Below are 19,824 nucleotides of genomic sequence, written 5' to 3'. Positions count from 1 at the left end.
GAGGGTTAAGTGTGACAAACATGCAAAAGAATAAGAAATCAGGAAGGGGGCAAATAGTTTTTCACACCACTGTATGTGTGTGTATACATGTACTGTATTTTGAATCGTACAGTTTCCTTATTATAGTGATAATTTAAGCAGAAAAAAATGAAGCTCACCAAGCTTCCAGGGCAGGTGATTGTGCATTGCCATGTATAGGGGTTTCGTTGCTTCTACAATTTGCATTCTCTTTCATCAACTTGGTTGCTATTCTGATGTGCATGCATTGTATTTTATTTGGAACCTTCAGTTCTACAAATAAGACTTTATCAGTTTAGTGGATTTTGAGCAGTGTTTAGGGTCGTTGTCTTGTTGAAAGATCCAGCCCCAGCGCAGCTTCAGCTTTGTCACTGATTCCTGGCCATTGGTCTCCAGAATCTGCTGATACTGAGTGGAATCCATGCGTCCCTCAACTTTGACAAGATTCTCAGTCCCTGCACTGGCCACACAGCCCAACAGCATGATGGAACCACCACCATATTTTACTGTAGGTAGCAGGTGTTTTTCTTGGAATACTGTGTTATTTTTCCTCCATGCATAAGGCCCCTTGTTATGCCCAAATAACTAAATTTTAATTTCATCAGCCCACAGCACCTTATTTATAAATGAAGCTGGCTTGTCCAAATGCACTTTAACATACCTCGAGTGACTCTGTTTGTGCTGTGGGTGGAGAAAAGGCTTCCTCTGCATCACTCTCGCATACAGCATCTCCTTGTGTAAAGTGCGTCAAATGGTTGAATGATACACAGTGACTCAATCTGCAGCAAAATTATGTTGCAGGTCTTTTGTGCTGGTCTGTGGGTTGACTCTGACTGTTCTCACTATTTGTCGCTTCTGTCTATCCGAGATCTTTCTTGGTCTGCCACTTCGAGACTTAACTTGAATTGAGCCTGTGGTCTTCCATTTCCACCATATGTTCCTAACTGTGGAAACAGACAGCTGAAATCTCTGAGGCAGCTTTCTGTATCCTTCCCCTGAACCATGATGGTGAACAATCTTTGTCTTCAGGTCATTTGAGAGTTGTTTTGAGACCCCCATGTTACTACTCTTCAGAGAAAATTAAAAGAGGAGGGAAACTTGCAATTGACCCCCTTAAATACTCTTTCTTATAATTAGCTTCACCTGTGTATGTAGGTCAGGGGTCACTGAGCTTACCAAGCCAATTTGAGTTCCAATAATGAGTTCTAAAGGTTTTGGAATCAATAAAATGACAACAGTGACCAAATTTATGCACCTGCCTAATTGTATTTAAACAATTATTGTACACTTTCTGTAAATCCAATAAACTTCATTTCACTTCTCAAATATCACTGCGTGTGTCTCCTATATGATATATTTAACTGACATTTTTTATCATAACAACCAATGATTTCTACAGGAAAATCATGACGATTAACAAGGTTGCCCAAACTTTCGCACCCCACTGTGTATATATACACACACACACACACACACACACACACACACACACACACACACATAAACACACACACACACACACACACACACACACAAACACTTGTTAACTTGTGGTACCCTGACAATGCAAAGCAATGGGGCGATGCACTGCAGGTTCCCAAACCAGTGCTGACTCGCTGTAAAGTCAACTGTGCCTTACCTTCTGCTGTGATGCACTTTCCCTGCCCTCACCCACCCTCTTTTATTCTTCCCCCTTCCCCCTTATCTTATCTCACCTCTCCTAGCCCTCACTTAAATCCATCCACCACTTCTATACCCATCCCACCTCTCCTCACCCCAGCTACCCACTCACCCCTCATATCACGCTGATACGTGAAGAGATCTAGCGTAACTAGTGTAAATCTCAGTTCTAGTGAGAAAGGCGTAGTCAGGGTCAGGCCGAAGTCATTCACAAGCGCAGATGAGTGAAGTACAATAGAGTTAGGCAAAATCGTAGTCAATTAACAGCCAGGGTCATACACATAAGTCAGATGTCAGTCATATTGGAATGATCAAACAGTAGGTAAGTCAGGGACAGGTCGAGTCATACGCAGATATCAGATGGCAGTGGTACAGAAGGGCTATGCAAGAGCGAGGTCAAGAGGCAGGCAAAACGTTGGTACACAGATAATATACAATATTACGATATGCTAATATTATAAATATATAATACTACAAAATAATAAGACTGACTGACTAGAGTACATATATATCATGCTGATGCGCAAATATGAAATGTAGCTCTCAATATCTCACTAGCTAGGGTCAAGAACCAGCAAACTGATTAGTATCAAGGCCAACGAGAAAGTGAATACTATGGCCTTAAATACCCAGGAGGCAGAGCAAAAACCCCAGCCCCCAGAATTGACAGCACCTCCTGCAAAAAGGTGGCAGCTGATGACATCACAGCTGATACCCCATCAGACACGCCTCCTCAGCCTATAAAGGCAGCTCTGAGCTGCATGCGTCCTGCCAGAAACAACAGGCCGACCCACATATACAGGGGAGCTGGGGATGCCATCATGCTGATTCACGTCTACAGGGGAGCCGGGGGTGCGTTTGACCAAAGAGGAAGAGGAAGCTTCCTCCAGCTGCTCCACACTATCAGAACAGCCTCCAGAGACCATACCAGATAAGATTGTTACATTACCCCCCCTGAGGGGTGGACTCCGGACACTCTCCACCTGGCTTACCAGGATGCTGACAATGGAATTCCTGAATTAATTCATCGGCATGAATTTGCCGTGCAGGAACCCAGCATCTTTCTTCAGGGCCATATCCCTTCCAATCCACCAAATACTGTAAGGACCCCAAACTTTCCTAGAGTCAAGAATTCTCTTTTTCATATTTGGGCTCTCCCTCCACCTCGACAGGAGGTGGAGGAACCGAAGATGAAATTATATTAGCAGCGGGTTTTAAAAGAGAGATGTGGAAAGAATTGACTCCTTTGATGGACTGAGGTAATGTCACCCGATACACAACGTCATTCATTTTTTCCTGAATGGGATAGGGGCCAATAAACCTAGGACCCAACTTCACAGAAGGTTGACATAAAGGAATATTACGGGTGGAAACCAACTCAAGATCTCCAGGAGAAAATTTAAATTCTGGTGAACGTCGGGCAACAGCATAGAATTTTTTATGAGAAACAGCATTCTGTAGATTTTGCTGAACCTGGGGCCAAATTTGCTGGATGTGAGTACTCCAATCCTCCAAAGCCGGAAAAGGAGAAGGAGAGGATGGAAAGAAAGTGAATTTAGGATTTTTACCAGTAACGATCCAGAAAGGAGACAACTTGGTAGGTGAACTAGGAAGGTTGTTGAAGGCGAACTCAGCAAAGGGTAAGAAGTCTAACCATGATTCCTGACAATCTGATGCAAAACAATGGAGGTACTGCTCTAATGATTGATTAGTCCTTTCTGTTTGTCCATTGGTTTCAGGGTGAAATCCAGAAGAAAAAGACAGGTTAATACCCAAGAGAGTACTAAATGCACGCCAGAAGCGAGAGACAAACTGGACCCCCCGGTCTGACACTATGTTTTCAGGAATTCCATGTAAGCGGAACACATTAATTATAAACAACTTTGCCAGTTCTTGAGCTGAGGGCAGACCAGAGAGGGGTACAAAATGTGCCATTTTGCTGAAACGGTCAATAATGAGCCAAATTACTTTTTTACCCCCAGAGTAGGGCAAGTCCACCACAAAATCCATCAATAGATGAGACCAAGGTCTACACGGAATAGATAAAGGCCTAAGGTGACCTCGGGGAGCAACCCGAGATACCTTATTTCTGGCACAAGTGGCACAGGCTGCCACAAAAGCTTTACAGTCTTTATTTATAGAAGGCCACCATACATGACGAGATAAGAGTTCCAAGGTCTTGGTCTCCCCAGGATGCCCTGCCAGTTTGGACTCATGAAATACTTGAAGTATTTGGAGACAAAGATGCAAAGGTACGTAATTTACGTTAGGAGGCTTTCCAGGAGGACTGTCTTGTTGAAAAGACTGCAGAGAATCATACAGGTCAGGAAATTCTTGAGTGTGAGTGGCTGCAAGAACACAATGTGAGGGTACAATCATTTCAGGAGTTACTACCTGAGGTATTTCGGGCTCAAGGGTTGTGGATAAGGCTTCAGCCTTTACATTCTTGGACCCAGGTTTGTACGTGATCACAAAATTGAATCGGGAAAAGAACAGCGCCCACCATGCCTTCCTGGGATTAAGCCTTTTAGCCCCCTCAATATATTCCAGGTTTTTGTGATCTGTGTAAACTGTAATCAGGTGAATTGCCCCCTCCAACCAGTGCCTCCACTCCTCAAAAGCCATCTTAACAGCCAAAAGTTCTCGATTCCCTATATCGTAATTGCACTCCGCTGGAGAGAATTTCTTGGAGAAGAAGGCACATGGATGCAACTGCTCAGGACGGCCAGATGTAACGATCGGTGTCAGCACACAGAGAGAATCTGATTATTGGTGATCTGCAGAATCACCAAGAATACAGATGTATACCTGATTATTGATGATCTGCAGAATCACCAATAATACAGATATGACTAACCTCTGGACACCTATATAGTGTGAGTGTTTGGTGCAACAGTAATGACTTTGAGTAGGACCACCCGAGGAGCGGGCGGCCCTTGGCAGTATGAGGAATACCTCCCTCTGAGAAGTATGAAGACCTTCCAGCAGCCTGAGACTTCCAAGGGGATGGAGCCCGAGGCTGAATATCAGGAAGGCCCTATGGCTAACTGACCCCTGGAAGGTGGGCTTCCCAGGTAGCACTGAAGGCTAATCTCTCTAGAGAGAGTGATAGCTCGCGAGGTCGGGCAGGCTAGGTCGGCAACACATGGGCAGATAAAGTACAGCTATTACTACGTAGTCTCAACACCCAGGAACTAGTCTAAGGTATAACACAGTATTGACACAGAGTTCCTAAGCTGGGGTGTGAGGTCCGTGGTCTCAACACCCTGGAACTGATCTAAAGTATAACACAGTAATGACACAGTAATCCTAAGCTGGGGTGTGAGGTCCGTGGTCTCGACACCCTGGAACTAGTCTAAAGTATAACACAGCAAATAACACAGTAGTAATCTGGCTCAGTGTGAATTCCCAGGTCCTCCTGGTTCTAACACACTGTGGGGTCTGAGTGCTTTCACGTAAATGTTCGCAACGGCAGACAACTTGAGACTGACAAGCAATAACTATATATAGAGCGGCGCTCCCCGGCGCCACCCAGTGCTGATCAACCAATAGCCGCCCGCTCTGAGATCAGCTGACCAACCTGGTCAGCTGATCCCTCTCCGTTTGTCATAAAGGTTCCGCCTCTCAGCGCGCGCGTGCGCGTATTCCTCAATCTGTGTGCACTAGAAGGCCCAGCCACCTCAGACGCATGCCGCCGTGTGTAAACCACTGAGCTGGATGCGGAACCAGCTGCCTCGCTGCCAGTCCGCGCGGTGGCTTTTCCGCAATCTATTAAACCAGAAAACTGCGAGAGAACGGCTCCCACACCCAACTCAGAGGCGTCAACCTCAACAATGAAAGGTAAATTTACATCAGGGTGAGTGAGGATAGGAGCAGAACAGAAGGCTGTTTTGAGATCAGGAAAAGCCTTATAAGCCTGCAAGGACCAAGTTACAGGATCTACATCCTTCTTAGTTAAATCAGTTAGGGGGGCAACTAAGGAAGAAAAATTCTTAATAAATCTACGATAGTAATTGGCAAAGTCTATGAACCGTTGAATAGCCTTGAGGCCTTTAGGTGGTGGCCAGTCCAAAACTGCTGACAGTTTCTTCTCATCCATAGATAACCCTGTGTCTGAAATGACATAACCCAAGAAAGGAACTTGTGTGACCTCAAAAAGACATTTTTCGAATTTAGCAAACAACGAATTCTCTCTCAGTTTCTGTAATACAAATCTGACATGGCTCCGATGCTCAGACAAAGTATTAGAGTAAATTAAAATATCATCTAGGTAAACTACCACAAATTTACCCAATACATCCCTGAAAACATTCACAAAGTCCTGGAAGACAGCTGGGGCATTGCACAGGCCAAAGGGCATCACCAGGTATTCATAGTACCCGCTGCTCTAAAACTGCATCCTTATTAAAGCACACACACCCACTATATTATAGAATGTCATTAGATCAACTGTCATTAGATCAACTGACAGTATAGGCGTCACTTTGGTGACGCCTATACTGTATTTCTGTGAGGAGACCAATAGAGGAATTTAATAAGATCATAACAACTCACAGAGGGAGTGAGTACAGTATAGTATAGGCGTCACCAAAGTACATAATCTTATATATTGGTATATTTTGGAGGCACTGTTTGTAGGCCATTGCTATAGTACTACCCGATAAACTTGGTCACGCCTACTTTTACTCCCCGTGAGTGGTTATGACCTTATTGAATTTACATAGTAGGTCTTCTCACGGAAATGAAATATAGGCGTCACCAATGGCATTCGCCATAAAACATATTGGCAGATACTAGATGTAGGGACTTATACTATTCTTAATGGGATTTTTCTACTGTCTTCAACAGTCACAGCACTTTGTATTGCATTTGCAATAATTCTTTATGTCAGTTGATCTAATGACATTCTATAATATAGTGAGTGTGTGTGCTTTTTAACAAATTTTTCTTCAATAAAGTGCAGTTTTAGAGCAACATATACTGGTTTGTGCTCTTTGGTTTGTTTTCATTTTTTGTTACCAGTGCTGATACCTGCATAAAAAGACCAAACACTCAATATTGATTATCTTATTTATTATCTATTCATAGTGTACGTCCTGGGTGTTAAAGGCTGTCTTCCATTCGTCCCCTGGCGTATTTTAATCAAGTTGTATGCACCTCAAGTTGTATGCACCTGCAAATCTAACTTAGAAAACATTCTGGCTCCTGAGACCTGAGAGAAAAGATCATGGATCAGAGGTAAAGGGTATTGTTTTTTACAGTGATTTTATTTATCCCTCTGTAATCAATACAGGGGCTGTGTTCCCCATCTTTTTTCTCTACAAAGAAAAAGCTGGCGCCGGCTGGAGATGTGGAAGGTCTAATAAAACCTCAAGACTCTTTCATTGCCAATTTTTCGTGGCCAGTGAGGTTATAAAGATGACCTTGCGAGGGCATGGTGCCAGGTAACAAGTCAATGGGGCAGTCATAAGGTCTATGAGGTGGTAACTTATCAACTGACTGAGGAGAGAAAACATCAGAGAAATCTAGATATGGTTGTGGTAAGTCAATCTGTTTTACCCCTAGAGTTAGAAGAGGAACACTCCTTAAACATATCCCCTGACAGTGATGTGACCAACTGGTTAGTTGACCTGAACACCAATCTATGTGGGGGTTGTGAATATGCAACCAAGGCAGGCCTAATACCAATGGACTGGATGGCATCCTGAGCATATAAAACTGGATCTTCTGAAAGTGCATAGCCCCAACCTGCAACGAGACTTCAGGTGTAATAAAAATTGGTTGTTTAGTTTGTAAATGAGTGTCATCAATGGCTGTGATGTAGAGCTTGTTCTGCAAAGAGATGGCAGGAATACCTAGATTAGCGGCAAAGTTCATATCAATAAAGTTACTAGCAGCACCAGAATCAACAAAAGCTTCAGAGTGGAACGACTTATCGCCCCAATGTATGGTAACTGGCAACAATTTTTTTTTTATTTTAAGGGGAAGTAACGGCTCGCCCAAGTGGAGTTCCCCAACTTCACCTAGGCGCTGGAGTTTTCCGGAGCCTTCTTTGCAGAACATGGCTGTGCAAATTGACCCTTCTCACCACAATACATACAAAGCCCTTCCTGCCTTCTCCTGAGTTTCTCAGTTGGTGAGAGTTTGGAGAAGCCCAGCTGCATGGGCTCTTCACTAGTAGAAGAGCTACATGATCAGAACTCAACCCATAGGCCCAGGTTTGAGAGTCACCCTGCAGTAAGGTCTTAGAGTAATCTTCTGTGATTCTGTTCCAGAAGATCTAGATCTGACTTCAAAGTATGACATACACGATTGCGAAAATTACTAAAATCAGATCGTGAACCCGTAAATTTCTCTGTTAACGGCATTTTAGGCTCTATGATAGATGGAATAGGAGCAGTTGGAGGAGTCTGCGGATTATTGACATTAGCAAAAAGATTCATCTGAGCAAGCGTGTTAGACAGTTGAGTCAACTGTGTTTGCTGAGTGGCAACCTGCTCAGTGAGGTGATTGACAGCTCCTGCGAGTGTCAAAATCTGGTCTCGCAACTCATCCATTTTATGGGCCTTGATAATATCACGCTGATACGTGAAGAGATCTAGCATAACTAGTGTAAATATCAGTTCTAGTGAGAAAGGCATAGTCAGGGTCAGGCCGAAGTTGTTCACAAGAGCAGATGAGTGAAGTACAATAAAGTTAAGCAAAATCGTAGTCAATTAACAGCCAGGGTCATACACATAAGTCAGATGGCAGTCGTATTGGAATGATCAAACAGTAGCAAAGTCAGGGACAGGCCGAGTCATTCACATATATCAGATGGCAGTGGTACAGAAGGGCTAGGCAAGAGCGAGGTCAAGAGGCAGGCAAAAGGTCGGTACACAGATAATATACAATATTACGATATGATAATATTACAAATATATAATACTACAAAATAATAAGACTGACAGACTAGAATACATATATATGATGCTGATGCGTAATATATGAAATGTAGCTCTCAATAGCTCACTAGCTAGAGCCAAGAACCAGCGAACTGATTAGTATCAAGGCCAACTAGCAAGGGAATACTCTGGCCTTAAATACCCACCTCCTGCAAAAAGGTGTCAGCTGATGACATCACAGCTGACACCCCATCAGACACTCCTTCTCAGCCTATAAAGGCAGCTCTGAGCTGCGCGCGTCCTGCCAGAAACAATACGCCAACCCACATCTACAGGGGAGCCGGGGATGCCATCATGCTGATTCACATCTACAGTTGAGCCGGGCATGCGTTTAACCAAAGAGGAGGAGGAAGCTTCCTCCAGCTGCTCCACACTATCAGAACAGCCTCCAGAGACCATACCAGATAAGTTTGTTACACCTCATTTGTGTCTGTAACCTACAAAGCGCTCCATAATATTTCTCCCCATTCATCTCCGCTCTAGTCTCCAAGTACCATCTTGATTATAATCTCCACTCGGCACGTGATCTTCTGCTATCATATCATAGAATCACCTCCTCCCATTCGCATATACAGGATTTCTCTGGAGCCACTTCCTTCCTCTGGAATTAACTTCCAAAACACATCTGCCTCTCTCCAAACCTTTCCACCTTCAAGTGCTCCCTAAAAACACATTTTTGTAGACAAGCATACAATCTAATGTAAGACATCACTCCTTCAGCCTTTAGACAAGCTGTGCTACATTCTGAATATGACTCATTGACACAACAACCCTGAATGTAAACCTTCTACATTTCCCCACCTCTTGTGTCCTCCCTATCCCTCCAGGCCACATTCACAAGGACCGCTGCATTCCAGGAATGTAATACAATGGATTGAGAATGAGGCACTGCACGTCACCCTCATCATATTGCGTAACATACAGAGAAGCATTCAGTCAATTAAAAGTATGCTTCACTGTAACCATTAATGCTTTTATGTTTTTCAAAAGGATTCCATGAAAAAGACCTCTACAAATATGTAGGCCAGTCTGCCTACTCATGCTGGGTACACACGTTGCGATTTCCCGATCAATCCGTGGGATCAATTCAATTATTTCCGACATGTTCGATCGGGTTTCGATCAATACAGCCGTCGATTTTGCATATTTAACATGCAAAATCGATGGCTGTATCGATCGAAACCCGATCAAACATGTCGGAAATAATCGATCGATCCCGATCGAGTGGGAAATCGCAACGTGTGTACCCAGCATCAGTCTCCATTATTCTGACAGTTGGATTGGGCCACTGACATTCAGGGCGTCCCTTTAAAAATGAAGGACATTTTGAGAATCCCCCATGAGGAAATTAAGTAGTCCAAAACCTGCTGTTAAGAGATTCAGAATAAAGTTCCTAGTGTAAGTGAAATCTCAGGACATTTGCAGTTAATTTTGACTCTGAGACAAATGTTTCTCTTATACAGTATGTGTGTGTATACATGTACTGTATTTTGAATCGTACAGTTTCTTTATTATAGTGATAATTTAAGCAGAAAAAAATGAAGCTCACCAAGCTTCCAGGGCAGGTGATTGTGCATTGCCATGTATAGGGTTTCGTTGCTTCTACAATTTGCATTCTCTTTCATCAACTTGGTTGCTATTCTGATGTGCATGCATTGTATTTTATTTGGAACCTTCAGTTCTACAAATAAGACTTTATCAGTTTCAGTGTTAAATTTGATCTGGGCCCTGTGGTTCAGTAGCTACAGCTCTGGTAATGGATGTTTTAAATCTCTAAATCTGCTCAAGGTTTACTAGAGGATTGTTTAAATTGGCTTCCCTCACCCAGGATTTTCAGAGGAGAATGCAGCCTTGCCTGTTTGAACAGCTAGTTGTAGAGGAAGAATTAAAGGATCATCTTAAGCCCCATCTACACGGAGGGACATTGTCTTAGGGTTAGGCACCACCTAGGGGGTTATGGTTAGGCACCATCAGGGGAGGGTTCTGTGTGAGAGTAGGGAGCAGTTAGGTCATAATAATCACTTTTCCTAGCTATATCTAGTGACCTTTTATAGCCCAACAAATTTTGCCTGTAACAGCATCCTTTTAAATAAACTAAAACTAGCTTTTTTGGCTACACTAGGTGCCCTTTGTAGCCAGATTTGGCATATATGGGCTACACCAGGCGCCCTTTGTAGCCGAAATTGGCATATATGAGCTACACCATGTGCCCTTTGTAGCTAAAGTTGGCATATGGGCTACACCAGGCGCCCTTTTTGTTTGTGAATTTGGTATATATGGGCTACACCAGGAGCCCTTTTTTTCAGGAGCCCTTTTCAAATAGACGCGGCGGGAGTCGGGACTTACCTGTGTCATGATATCGCAGCTAGTTATGATGTTGGGATAATACAGAACCCATATCTTCCCATTTTTATGTCCGCTGGGTATTCTGTCAGATGTGTATGTATGCCAGTCTGCCAGCGGGCTTCATGCGAGTTCCTGTATGTAAATGTAAATTAACTCTGCATTCATTGTCCAGCAGGAGAAGCTACCATTGTCTGCTTCTAATTAGGAAACACTTAATCAGACAGTTGTTTTGAAGCCTATACAGGTTATCAGCTTCCCTTTGGTCTGGATAGGAGCAGGAAATGCTAAATGAATTTGCTAGCCTCTGGCAAGGAGATAGCTAATTATTCAATAGCCAGTCAGATCCTTACCTTTGATCTGCTAGGAAATACTGTCACCAATGTGTCACCTACAACTTGGAGTAGGTATACGTCTTTGATGTGTGTAAATATAATATGGAGAGATGGGAAATGTCTGGAAACCCACATTCGGGAACCGTATCTGCAGGCTTGCCGCGGGGCCGGGTCCTGACAACCTCCATCTTGTTCCAAGAGCTGGGTAAGTAGTAATGTCTGGTTCATTTGAGCCAGTTCTTTCCTTTGAGTTGAGTGATCCGGCTCATCACACTGAACCGAATCAGTTCAGTGGATGAGAAAGGAACTGCAGCTGAACACAGTGTGCAGCTTCAGTTCCTGTCTCATCCACTGAACTGATTCGGTTCAGTGTGATGAGCCGGATCACTTAACTCAAAGGAAAGAACCGGCTCAAATGAACCGGACATCACTACTTACTCAGCGCTTGGAAGAAGGTAAGTCCTGCCGCTGCCAGCCACCTGCACACTTTAGTTTTGGAGGGGGAGAGGGAGGAAGGGGGAGCCCTGAGGGGAGGAAGAGACGTTCCCCGCTGTGCCCACCAATCCCTCTTCTCTGCGCTGCCTCCCCTCCTTTTGGGGACATCTGGCTACCTATTCTGGGGGCACCTATAGACCTGGCTATACTGGGGGCACCTGTAGACTTGGCTACATTTACTGGGGACACCAATACACCTAGCTACCTATGCTGGGGGTACCTATTTTGGGGGAACTGCTTTCAGATTATCTGTATTTTTGAGGAACCACTGTTAACAGATTAAGTGTATTTTGGGGAACAGCTGCCAGATTATGTGTATGTTAGGGGAACGGCTGCTGCCAGATTACGCGTATTTTGGGGAACTGCTGTCAGATTGTGTATGTTTGGGGAACCACAGCTGCCAGATGAAATTTATTTTGGGTGTTACGTGTATTTTGGGTGATCGGTTGCCATGTTTGGCGTATTTTGGGGAACTGCTTCCAGATTGTGTGTATGTTGGGGGAACTGCTGCTGCCAGATTGTGTATTTTGGGGGAACCACTGCCATATTATCTGTATTTTGGAGAAACTTCTGCCAGATTACGTGTCTTTTTGGTGAAATGCTGTCAGATTGCATCTAATTTTGGGAGATACACTACGGCAGAGCTCAAACTTCCCCGGCAGACCATTTACATCACTGCTAAGGTCATGTATATTTGGCCCCACTCATATCCACGCCCACAATATGCTTACGCACACCCATTTTTGGCACGCTGCGCTATGCGCGGCGCAGGGGGTTTTCGGGTGTGTCCACTCACCTCTTTTCCCAGGACTAGACCCCTGGCCACAATTATGTCATTTTTGCCTCCAGCTCAATCTAATCATGCCCAGCATCTCTTCCTGTATCCGTGTAGTCACACAACATGCAGAAGATATCAGCACTAGAGAAAGCCATGAGCAGAGTGGATACATACACACTGTTGGATTCAGCGGGGAAGTGAGAGCAACACTGCTTCTGCTGTGTCTCACTCTTAAGCTGGTGGGGCACAGGGTGGGAAAGAGGTGGCACAGGGGACAACAGGGACACTGAAGGCACAGGGGGAAACATTGGTAACACAGAGCAGGCATAGGGGAACAGAGGTGGTATAGAGGGGGACAGTGGAGGAAAAAGGGGCACAGAAAAGGCACAGAGGACAGAGGAGGAAATGTGTTCCGAATTACAAACAGATTCAGAAAGTTAACACACCGTTTGCAAGTTTAAGCTGTTTATTCTTTAGTGCATGTGTCAAACACAAAATGACAATTTTTTGGTGGACCACACAGGGTCCCCGGTGCCGGGAGCATTCTGTGCATGTGTGCTTCACACTTTTGAGAACTGCGCATGTGCATTCGAGTCGATCAAGATGGGCGCGCGGACAAGCCGCGCATGCGCAATTGGACACAAGCCGAGTTGCGCAGTTAATGGAGCTGCCAGCGGGAGAACAAAGGGAATCCAGAGGACTACAGGTGGCCAGATGAAGCCCCAGGAAAGCTCAGAAATTCATTTTTCAGGTATGTCTATGTTCCCTTTATGGTATCTATCACATTTAAACATTAATACATAACTGAAAAATTGATTTACAAGGATATGCAGCATACTGTACCCTGTTGAGGGCAGCAACCAAGAACAAGTCAGAGTTGTTAGACTTGCTAGATGTGAAATTTACACTCCCGCTGCTAACAAGCTGTGCTGGGGTCTGAAGCCACTAGTTACCTAGTTAACAGCTGTTAAACAGAAGTTAAACATTTATTACACGCTCAGGAACATCCACGGGCAAACAATTCTTTCAAGAATACGTGCATCACTTTATTGAATCAATTAATAGGCAGTTATGTTCCATTTATGGAAACTCAGAAGTAATGAAATGATATATTGTGTTGTAAAACGGTCATCTCAGCACTGTTCATTAGATGCAGTCATGATGATTCTGTTTTGTAACGCTATTCTCAGCTGCGCTTTTGTTGTTGCTGTCGATCAGCTAACAGTAACCAATCTTTTGTAATGAAATCCTTCCACCCATCACCTAACCTTAACATCCCACACTAAATGTTAAACATTTTATGATACTATCTCTCTTCTTAATCATAACATTGACATTGGAGAGTATAGAGTATACAGCAGGTATGTCAGTGGCTTTCCAGTTGTTGGCTGTTGCTTTAAAGTTCTCAAAAAGTATAGAGAAAGGTAGAATGTATGTATTGTATAAGTACTTATACAATAGTCATGCCACATGATAAAACACAAAGACTGCCTAACTACCAAAATACAAGTATACAGCTACAAGAAAGGCCTGTATGACACTGTTCCCAAACAAGGTTAAAGTGGTCTAACACCCAGCATTTCAACTTTGCTTTAAAAGATTGCCTACAGCTTAGAAACTATTATGCCAGATTTTTTGTTTAGCAGAAATTCACTGAATGGGTTAAACATGACATTTTAGTGTTGCATTTAGCTAGAAATCTGCATCCGTGCTGAGGTTTAGATACAAATGTATCTATTTACAATGTAAATAAACAAACACCTCTCTGAGAGAGCACAGAGGGCTTCCCAGACAGGCTTTTCAGAGGTCTATTTGCATTCCAAACAAAGATACATTTGTAGCTAAACCTCTGCACAGATGCGGATTTCTAGCTAAATGCAAAACTAAAATGTCATGTTTAACTCATTCAGTGAATTTCTGCTTAAGAAAAAACTGGCATAATAGTTTCTAAGATGTAAGCAATCTTTTAAAGCAAAGTTGAAATGCTTGGTGTTAGACCGCTTTACATATGCCAAGATAGTGCTATTATTGAGAGCCAAAGGCCCTAATGCTCTCTCTATCTCTCTCTCTTTCTCTCTCTCTCTCTGTGTTGGGGCAGAGTGTGAAGGCAGAGCAAGAGTGGCAACACCTCATTGTAGAAGGCGACTCAATGAGTGGCAACATTCAAGTATCACCCCTGTCCATGCCTGCTGATCAAAGCACCAAGTAATCATGGTGAGGTGGGTCCTGCCATTGACAGCATGAATCTGGCAACGGTTAATCTGCAAATCCCAAGAATGAAAGTTATCTGGCGACTGTTATTCTGCAAATCCCGAAAATGAAAGTTATCTGGCAACTGCTGATCTGCAAATCCCAAAAATGAAAATTATCTGGCAACTGTTAATCTGCAAATGCGAAAAATGCTAATTCTCTGGCAACTGTTAATCTGCAAATCCCAAAAATGAAAATTATCTGGCAACTGTTAATCTGCAAATCCCAAAAATGAAAATTCTCTGGCAACTGTTAATCTGCAAATCCCAAAAATGAAAGTTATCTGGCAACTGTTGATCTGCAAATCCCAAAAATGAAAATTCTCTGGCAACTGTTAATCTGCAAATCCCAGAAATGAAAATTATCTGGCAACTGTTAATCTGCAAATGCGAAAAATGCAAATTCTCTGGCAACTGTTAATCTGCAAATCCCAAAAATGAAAATTATCTGGCAACTGTTAATCTGCAAATCCCAAAAATGAAAATTCTCTGGCAACTGTTGATCTGCAAATCCCAAAAATGAAAGTTATCTGGCGACTGTTATTCTGCAAATCCCGAAAATGAAAGTTATCTGGCAACTGCTGATCTGCAAATCCCAAAAATGAAAATTATCTGGCAACTGTTAATCTGCAAATCCCAAAAATGAAAGTTATCTGGCGACTGTTATTCTGCAAATCCCGAAAATGAAAGTTATCTGGCAACTGCTGATCTGCAAATCCCAAAAATGAAAATTATCTGGCAACTGTTAATCTGCAAATGCGAAAAATGCAAATTCTCTGGCAACTGTTAATCTGCAAATCCCAAAAATGAAAATTATCTGGCAACTGTTAATCTGCAAATCCCAAAAATGAAAATTCTCTGGCAACTGTTAATCTGCAAATCCCAAAAATGAAAGTTATCTGGCAACTGTTAATCTGCAAATCCCAAAAATGAAAATTCTCTGGCAACTGTTAATCTGCAAATCCCAGAAATGAAAATTATCTGGCAACTGTTAATCTGCAAATGCGAAGAATACAAAGTCTCTGGCAACTGTTAATCTGCAAATCCCAAAAATGAAAATTATCTGGCAACTGTTAATCTGCAAATCCCAAAAATGAAAATTCTCTGGCAACTGTTGATCTGCAAATCCCAAAAATGAAAATTCTCTGGCAACTGTTAGGCCCCATTCACACTAGAGCGTTTTGCCGGCGATTTCGGCAAAACGCTCAAGCACTAGCGCTTTTTAAAGCGCTAGTGCTATAATATCCTATGGGCCCGTTCTTACTTTGGTGGTTTGCGTTAATCGACGGTGATTAATGCAAATTGCCAAACGCAAACGTGTAGCCTGCACCATTTTCAAGCGATTTCCTGGCGATCACGCTTCAGTGCTATAGAAGAGCTAAACACGATCGCGGAAAAATCGCTGCAATGTCCAGTGATTTTTCCACATTAAATCGCGGAAAAAAATCACTCCCGCAAGTTTTGCGCTTTTAGTGTGAATGATGCCTAAATCTGTAAATCCCAAAAATGAAAGTTATCTGGTACCTGTTGATCTGCAAATCCGAAAAATGAAAGTTATCTGGCAACTATTAATCTGCAAATCCCGAAAATGAAAATCCCCTGGCAACTGTTAATCTGCAAATCCCAAAAATGAAATTGATCTAGTAACTGTTGATCGGCTAATCCACAAAATTTGAGTCTGTTTTTGGAGTCTATGGCATATCTACCCTATCCAAATTAAACATATATGGAAAATGAAAGGAGAACTCACCATGTTCAATGCTGGTAACCGGTCCTGAAATCTGCAGCACTGGAAAGAATTCTAAATTATGAGCAGTTCTAAACAGTGTAACCTCCTAAGAAGATTAGAAGAGATTTCTCCCACAGCCGCCACATCTCAACTAGCAGCTCAGAAAAAAACTGGCTGCCTTCCATTTGGCTTGATTTCCTATAACCTCCCGATACTTGGTTTACAGAAAATAAGCACTGCATGCAGTAAAATGACACCACTACTAACTCCTTTACTATACTGTTTGCGCACAAGAACATTTTCTTAAACTAAAAAACAAAAACAGCAAATGATTAACAAAAATTATGCCTCAGAAAACCATAACAACAGCACCTTGGGTGCCAGCCACAAAATCTAACTAATTTCTCCATGCAGCGGACTAAGCTGCCCACATCATGGCAGCAGCCAAGGATAGCTTAATGTCCTCAGCACTTACATCACAATTAAGCCTTAAACAGCTCTGCACAGACTTCTGCAAATTAGCTATGCCATTCTTACAATGATAACTTATAGAATCTCGCTGTCTAACACAAAGGCCCGTATGGAATTCACTTTTTCTCCTGAATTTTCTCCTAGGGGATATTTTTAAGCTTGTCAATAAAATGCATTTTAAAGAGAATCTGTATTGTTAAAATCGCACAAAAGTAAACATACCAGTGCGTTAGGGGACATCTCCTATTCCCCTCTGTCACAATTTCGCCGCTCCCCGCCGCATTTAAAGTGGTTAAAAACAGTTTTAAAAAGTGTGTTTATAAACAAACAAAATGGCCACCAAAACAGGAAGTAGGTTGATGTACAGTATGTCCACACATAGAAAATACATCCATACACAAGCAGGCTGTATACAGCATTCCTTTTGAATCTCAATAGATCATTTGTGTGTTTCTTTCCCCCATGCACTGAAGTTTCAGGCTGCTCTTTTCTTCCTGCAAACAGCTTTGCCCTTGTCTGTAATTCTTCAGTATGTGAAAGCCCAGCCAGCTCAGAGGACGATTTATCCAGCTTGTAAAAGATAAGAGAGAAGCTGCTCTAATCCTAAATAACACACAGGCAGTGTGCAGAGAGGGGCCAGGAAGGGGGAGTTCATAGCAGAACCACAACACTGAAGAACTTGGCAGCCTTCCAGACACAGGCCGACAAGTCTGACAGGGGAAAGATACATTGATTTATTACAGAGACAGTTATAGTATAAAGTGCTGCAGTAAGCCACAACACATTAGAATAGCTTTTGGAACTTGTAGGATGATAAAAAACAGGATGCAATTTTTGTTACGGAGTCTCTTTAAGCCACCAGAAAGCAAGAAAATACTCCAAATAATTTTCATAGTACTTTTTCATTTGCTTTTTGATACTTTTTTAGTTGAAAAGTGCTGGCAAATTATTTTAAATAGAAGATTAAATATTATCTCCTAGGAGAAAACTCGGGTGAAAAAGAGAATTGCATATGGCCCAAAGACAGTTAAAGCTAGTTTATAGGGTTACCCTGAAATATCTGAATTCTTTGATCCTGCTGATTGGACTTCATGCAACAACACTGAAGATATGACACTTTTAAAGTGTAACTGTTGGGCATAAAATCAATTCTTTATTTTTATCTGGTAAACAAGTGATAAGGATGCTAACCAGAAAATCCAAAAGTTAAAATCACTATTACTTTTCTTGTTGATAAATGATCATTCCCCAGTTTACCTGACTCTTATTTGGTACACACAACATTTGGTACACACAAAGGAAGTTGCAGGGCATGCTGGGTTAGCCTTTTTTGCTTTTCTACTTCCCCTCAGACATATCCAATGCAGCCTGATTGGCTGAAGCCTCTTTCTCACCTGTTTTCCCCTCCCACACTTCTGTTCCTCTCTGATTGGCCAATATTTATCATGCTCAGACAATGCACTTTCTATAGTAAAGGGCGGGCAATACATACACATTCAGGCAGAGGAGAGTAAGGGAGGAAATTACATACGGATTAGCTTAAAAATAGCCATAGTTAAAATGGGAAATGCTCAGAAGGATTTTCTCTTTTTTTACTGTACAAAAATCACTAAAAACAAAACGTGGACAGAGCAATACATATGTTATGTAAGTAGAGCAAGTATTTATCTACTTATATATGTGTTTTTTTCTGAGATAGTATGGCTTACAGCTCCTCTTTAACCTATTTTGGTTCCTGGACATAGTTTCTACGTCCAGGAACCATGCGCGATCGTGCGTGGATTCGGTAGCCAAGGAATCAATGCATCGGGCTATGGTGCCCGATCACAGATTCCTCTCCCCCGCTGAAAAAGCGACAGCTTCTCTCGGAAGCTGTGCTTTTTCTGGCTGTCTCCTTCCCGATGCGTCACTCTAAGCGCGTGCTACGCTTAGAGTGACGTCATGTAAACAAACTCATGGCCGCCATCTTGTGGCCAAAAAGTAATACTACACCTGAAAAAATAAAATAAAAAAAAATTAACACACATTTACATTATAAATCTATTGTTTACCTCCCACCCTCCCAAAACTACCCAAATAAAATGTTTACTATAAAAAAAAAAACATTACAATAAAAAAAAAACATGTAAATATTTACCTAAGGGTCTAAACTTTTTAAATATCAATGTAAAGATGAAATATTTGTATATTTTTTTTTTATTTTAAACTTGTAAATAGTGATAGATGCAAAATGGAAAAAATGCACCTTTATTTCCAAATAAAATATTGTCGCCATACATTGTGATAGGGACATAATTTTAACGGTGTAACAACCGGGACATATGGGCAAATACAATATGTGAGTTTTAATTATGGAGGCATGTATTATTTTAAAACTATAATGGCTGAAAACTGAGAAATAATGAATTTTTCAATTTTTTTCTTATTCTTCCTGTTAAAATGCATTTACAGTAAAGTGGCTCTTAGCAAAATGTACCCCCCAAAGAAAGCCTAATTGGTGGCGGAAAAAACAAGATATAGATCAGTGCATTGTGATAAGTAGTGATAAAGTTATAGGCTAATGAATGGGAGGTGAACATTTCTCACGTTAAAACGAGGGAACGCGAATGGGTTAAACACTTTTATACAATGTTAAAGGGACACTTAAAGGGAAGGTTCAGGGAGGGTGGGTAAAAAATCAAAATCAATTTCCACTTACCTGGGGCTTCCTCCAGCCCGTGGCAGGCAGGAGGTGCCCTCGCCGCCGCTCCGCAAGCTCCCGGTGGTCTCCGGTGGCGCGCCC

At 42.3% G+C, this 19,824-nt stretch overlaps 1 protein-coding gene across 1 annotated transcript in view; it reads right to left on the bottom strand.

The window, feature by feature from the left end:
- The window catches only part of LOC137544084 (glycoprotein-N-acetylgalactosamine 3-beta-galactosyltransferase 1-like), a 66,144-nt gene extending 49,460 nt beyond the window's left edge, over positions 1-16,684 (bottom strand). Inside the window, exon 1 of the mRNA XM_068265147.1 lies at positions 16,593-16,684. Coding sequence (XP_068121248.1) covers positions 16,593-16,595 — 3 coding nt within the window. The 5' untranslated portion in view covers positions 16,596-16,684. The remainder of the gene's footprint in view (positions 1-16,592) is intronic.
- Between the last annotated feature and the right edge of the window lie 3,140 nt (positions 16,685-19,824).

Source organism: Hyperolius riggenbachi, chromosome 2, assembly GCF_040937935.1.
Source record: "Hyperolius riggenbachi isolate aHypRig1 chromosome 2, aHypRig1.pri, whole genome shotgun sequence".
Lineage (NCBI taxonomy): Eukaryota > Metazoa > Chordata > Amphibia > Anura > Hyperoliidae > Hyperolius > Hyperolius riggenbachi.
Note: the sequence above shows the minus strand (reverse complement) of the source record. Positions and strands in the feature narration are given on the sequence as shown.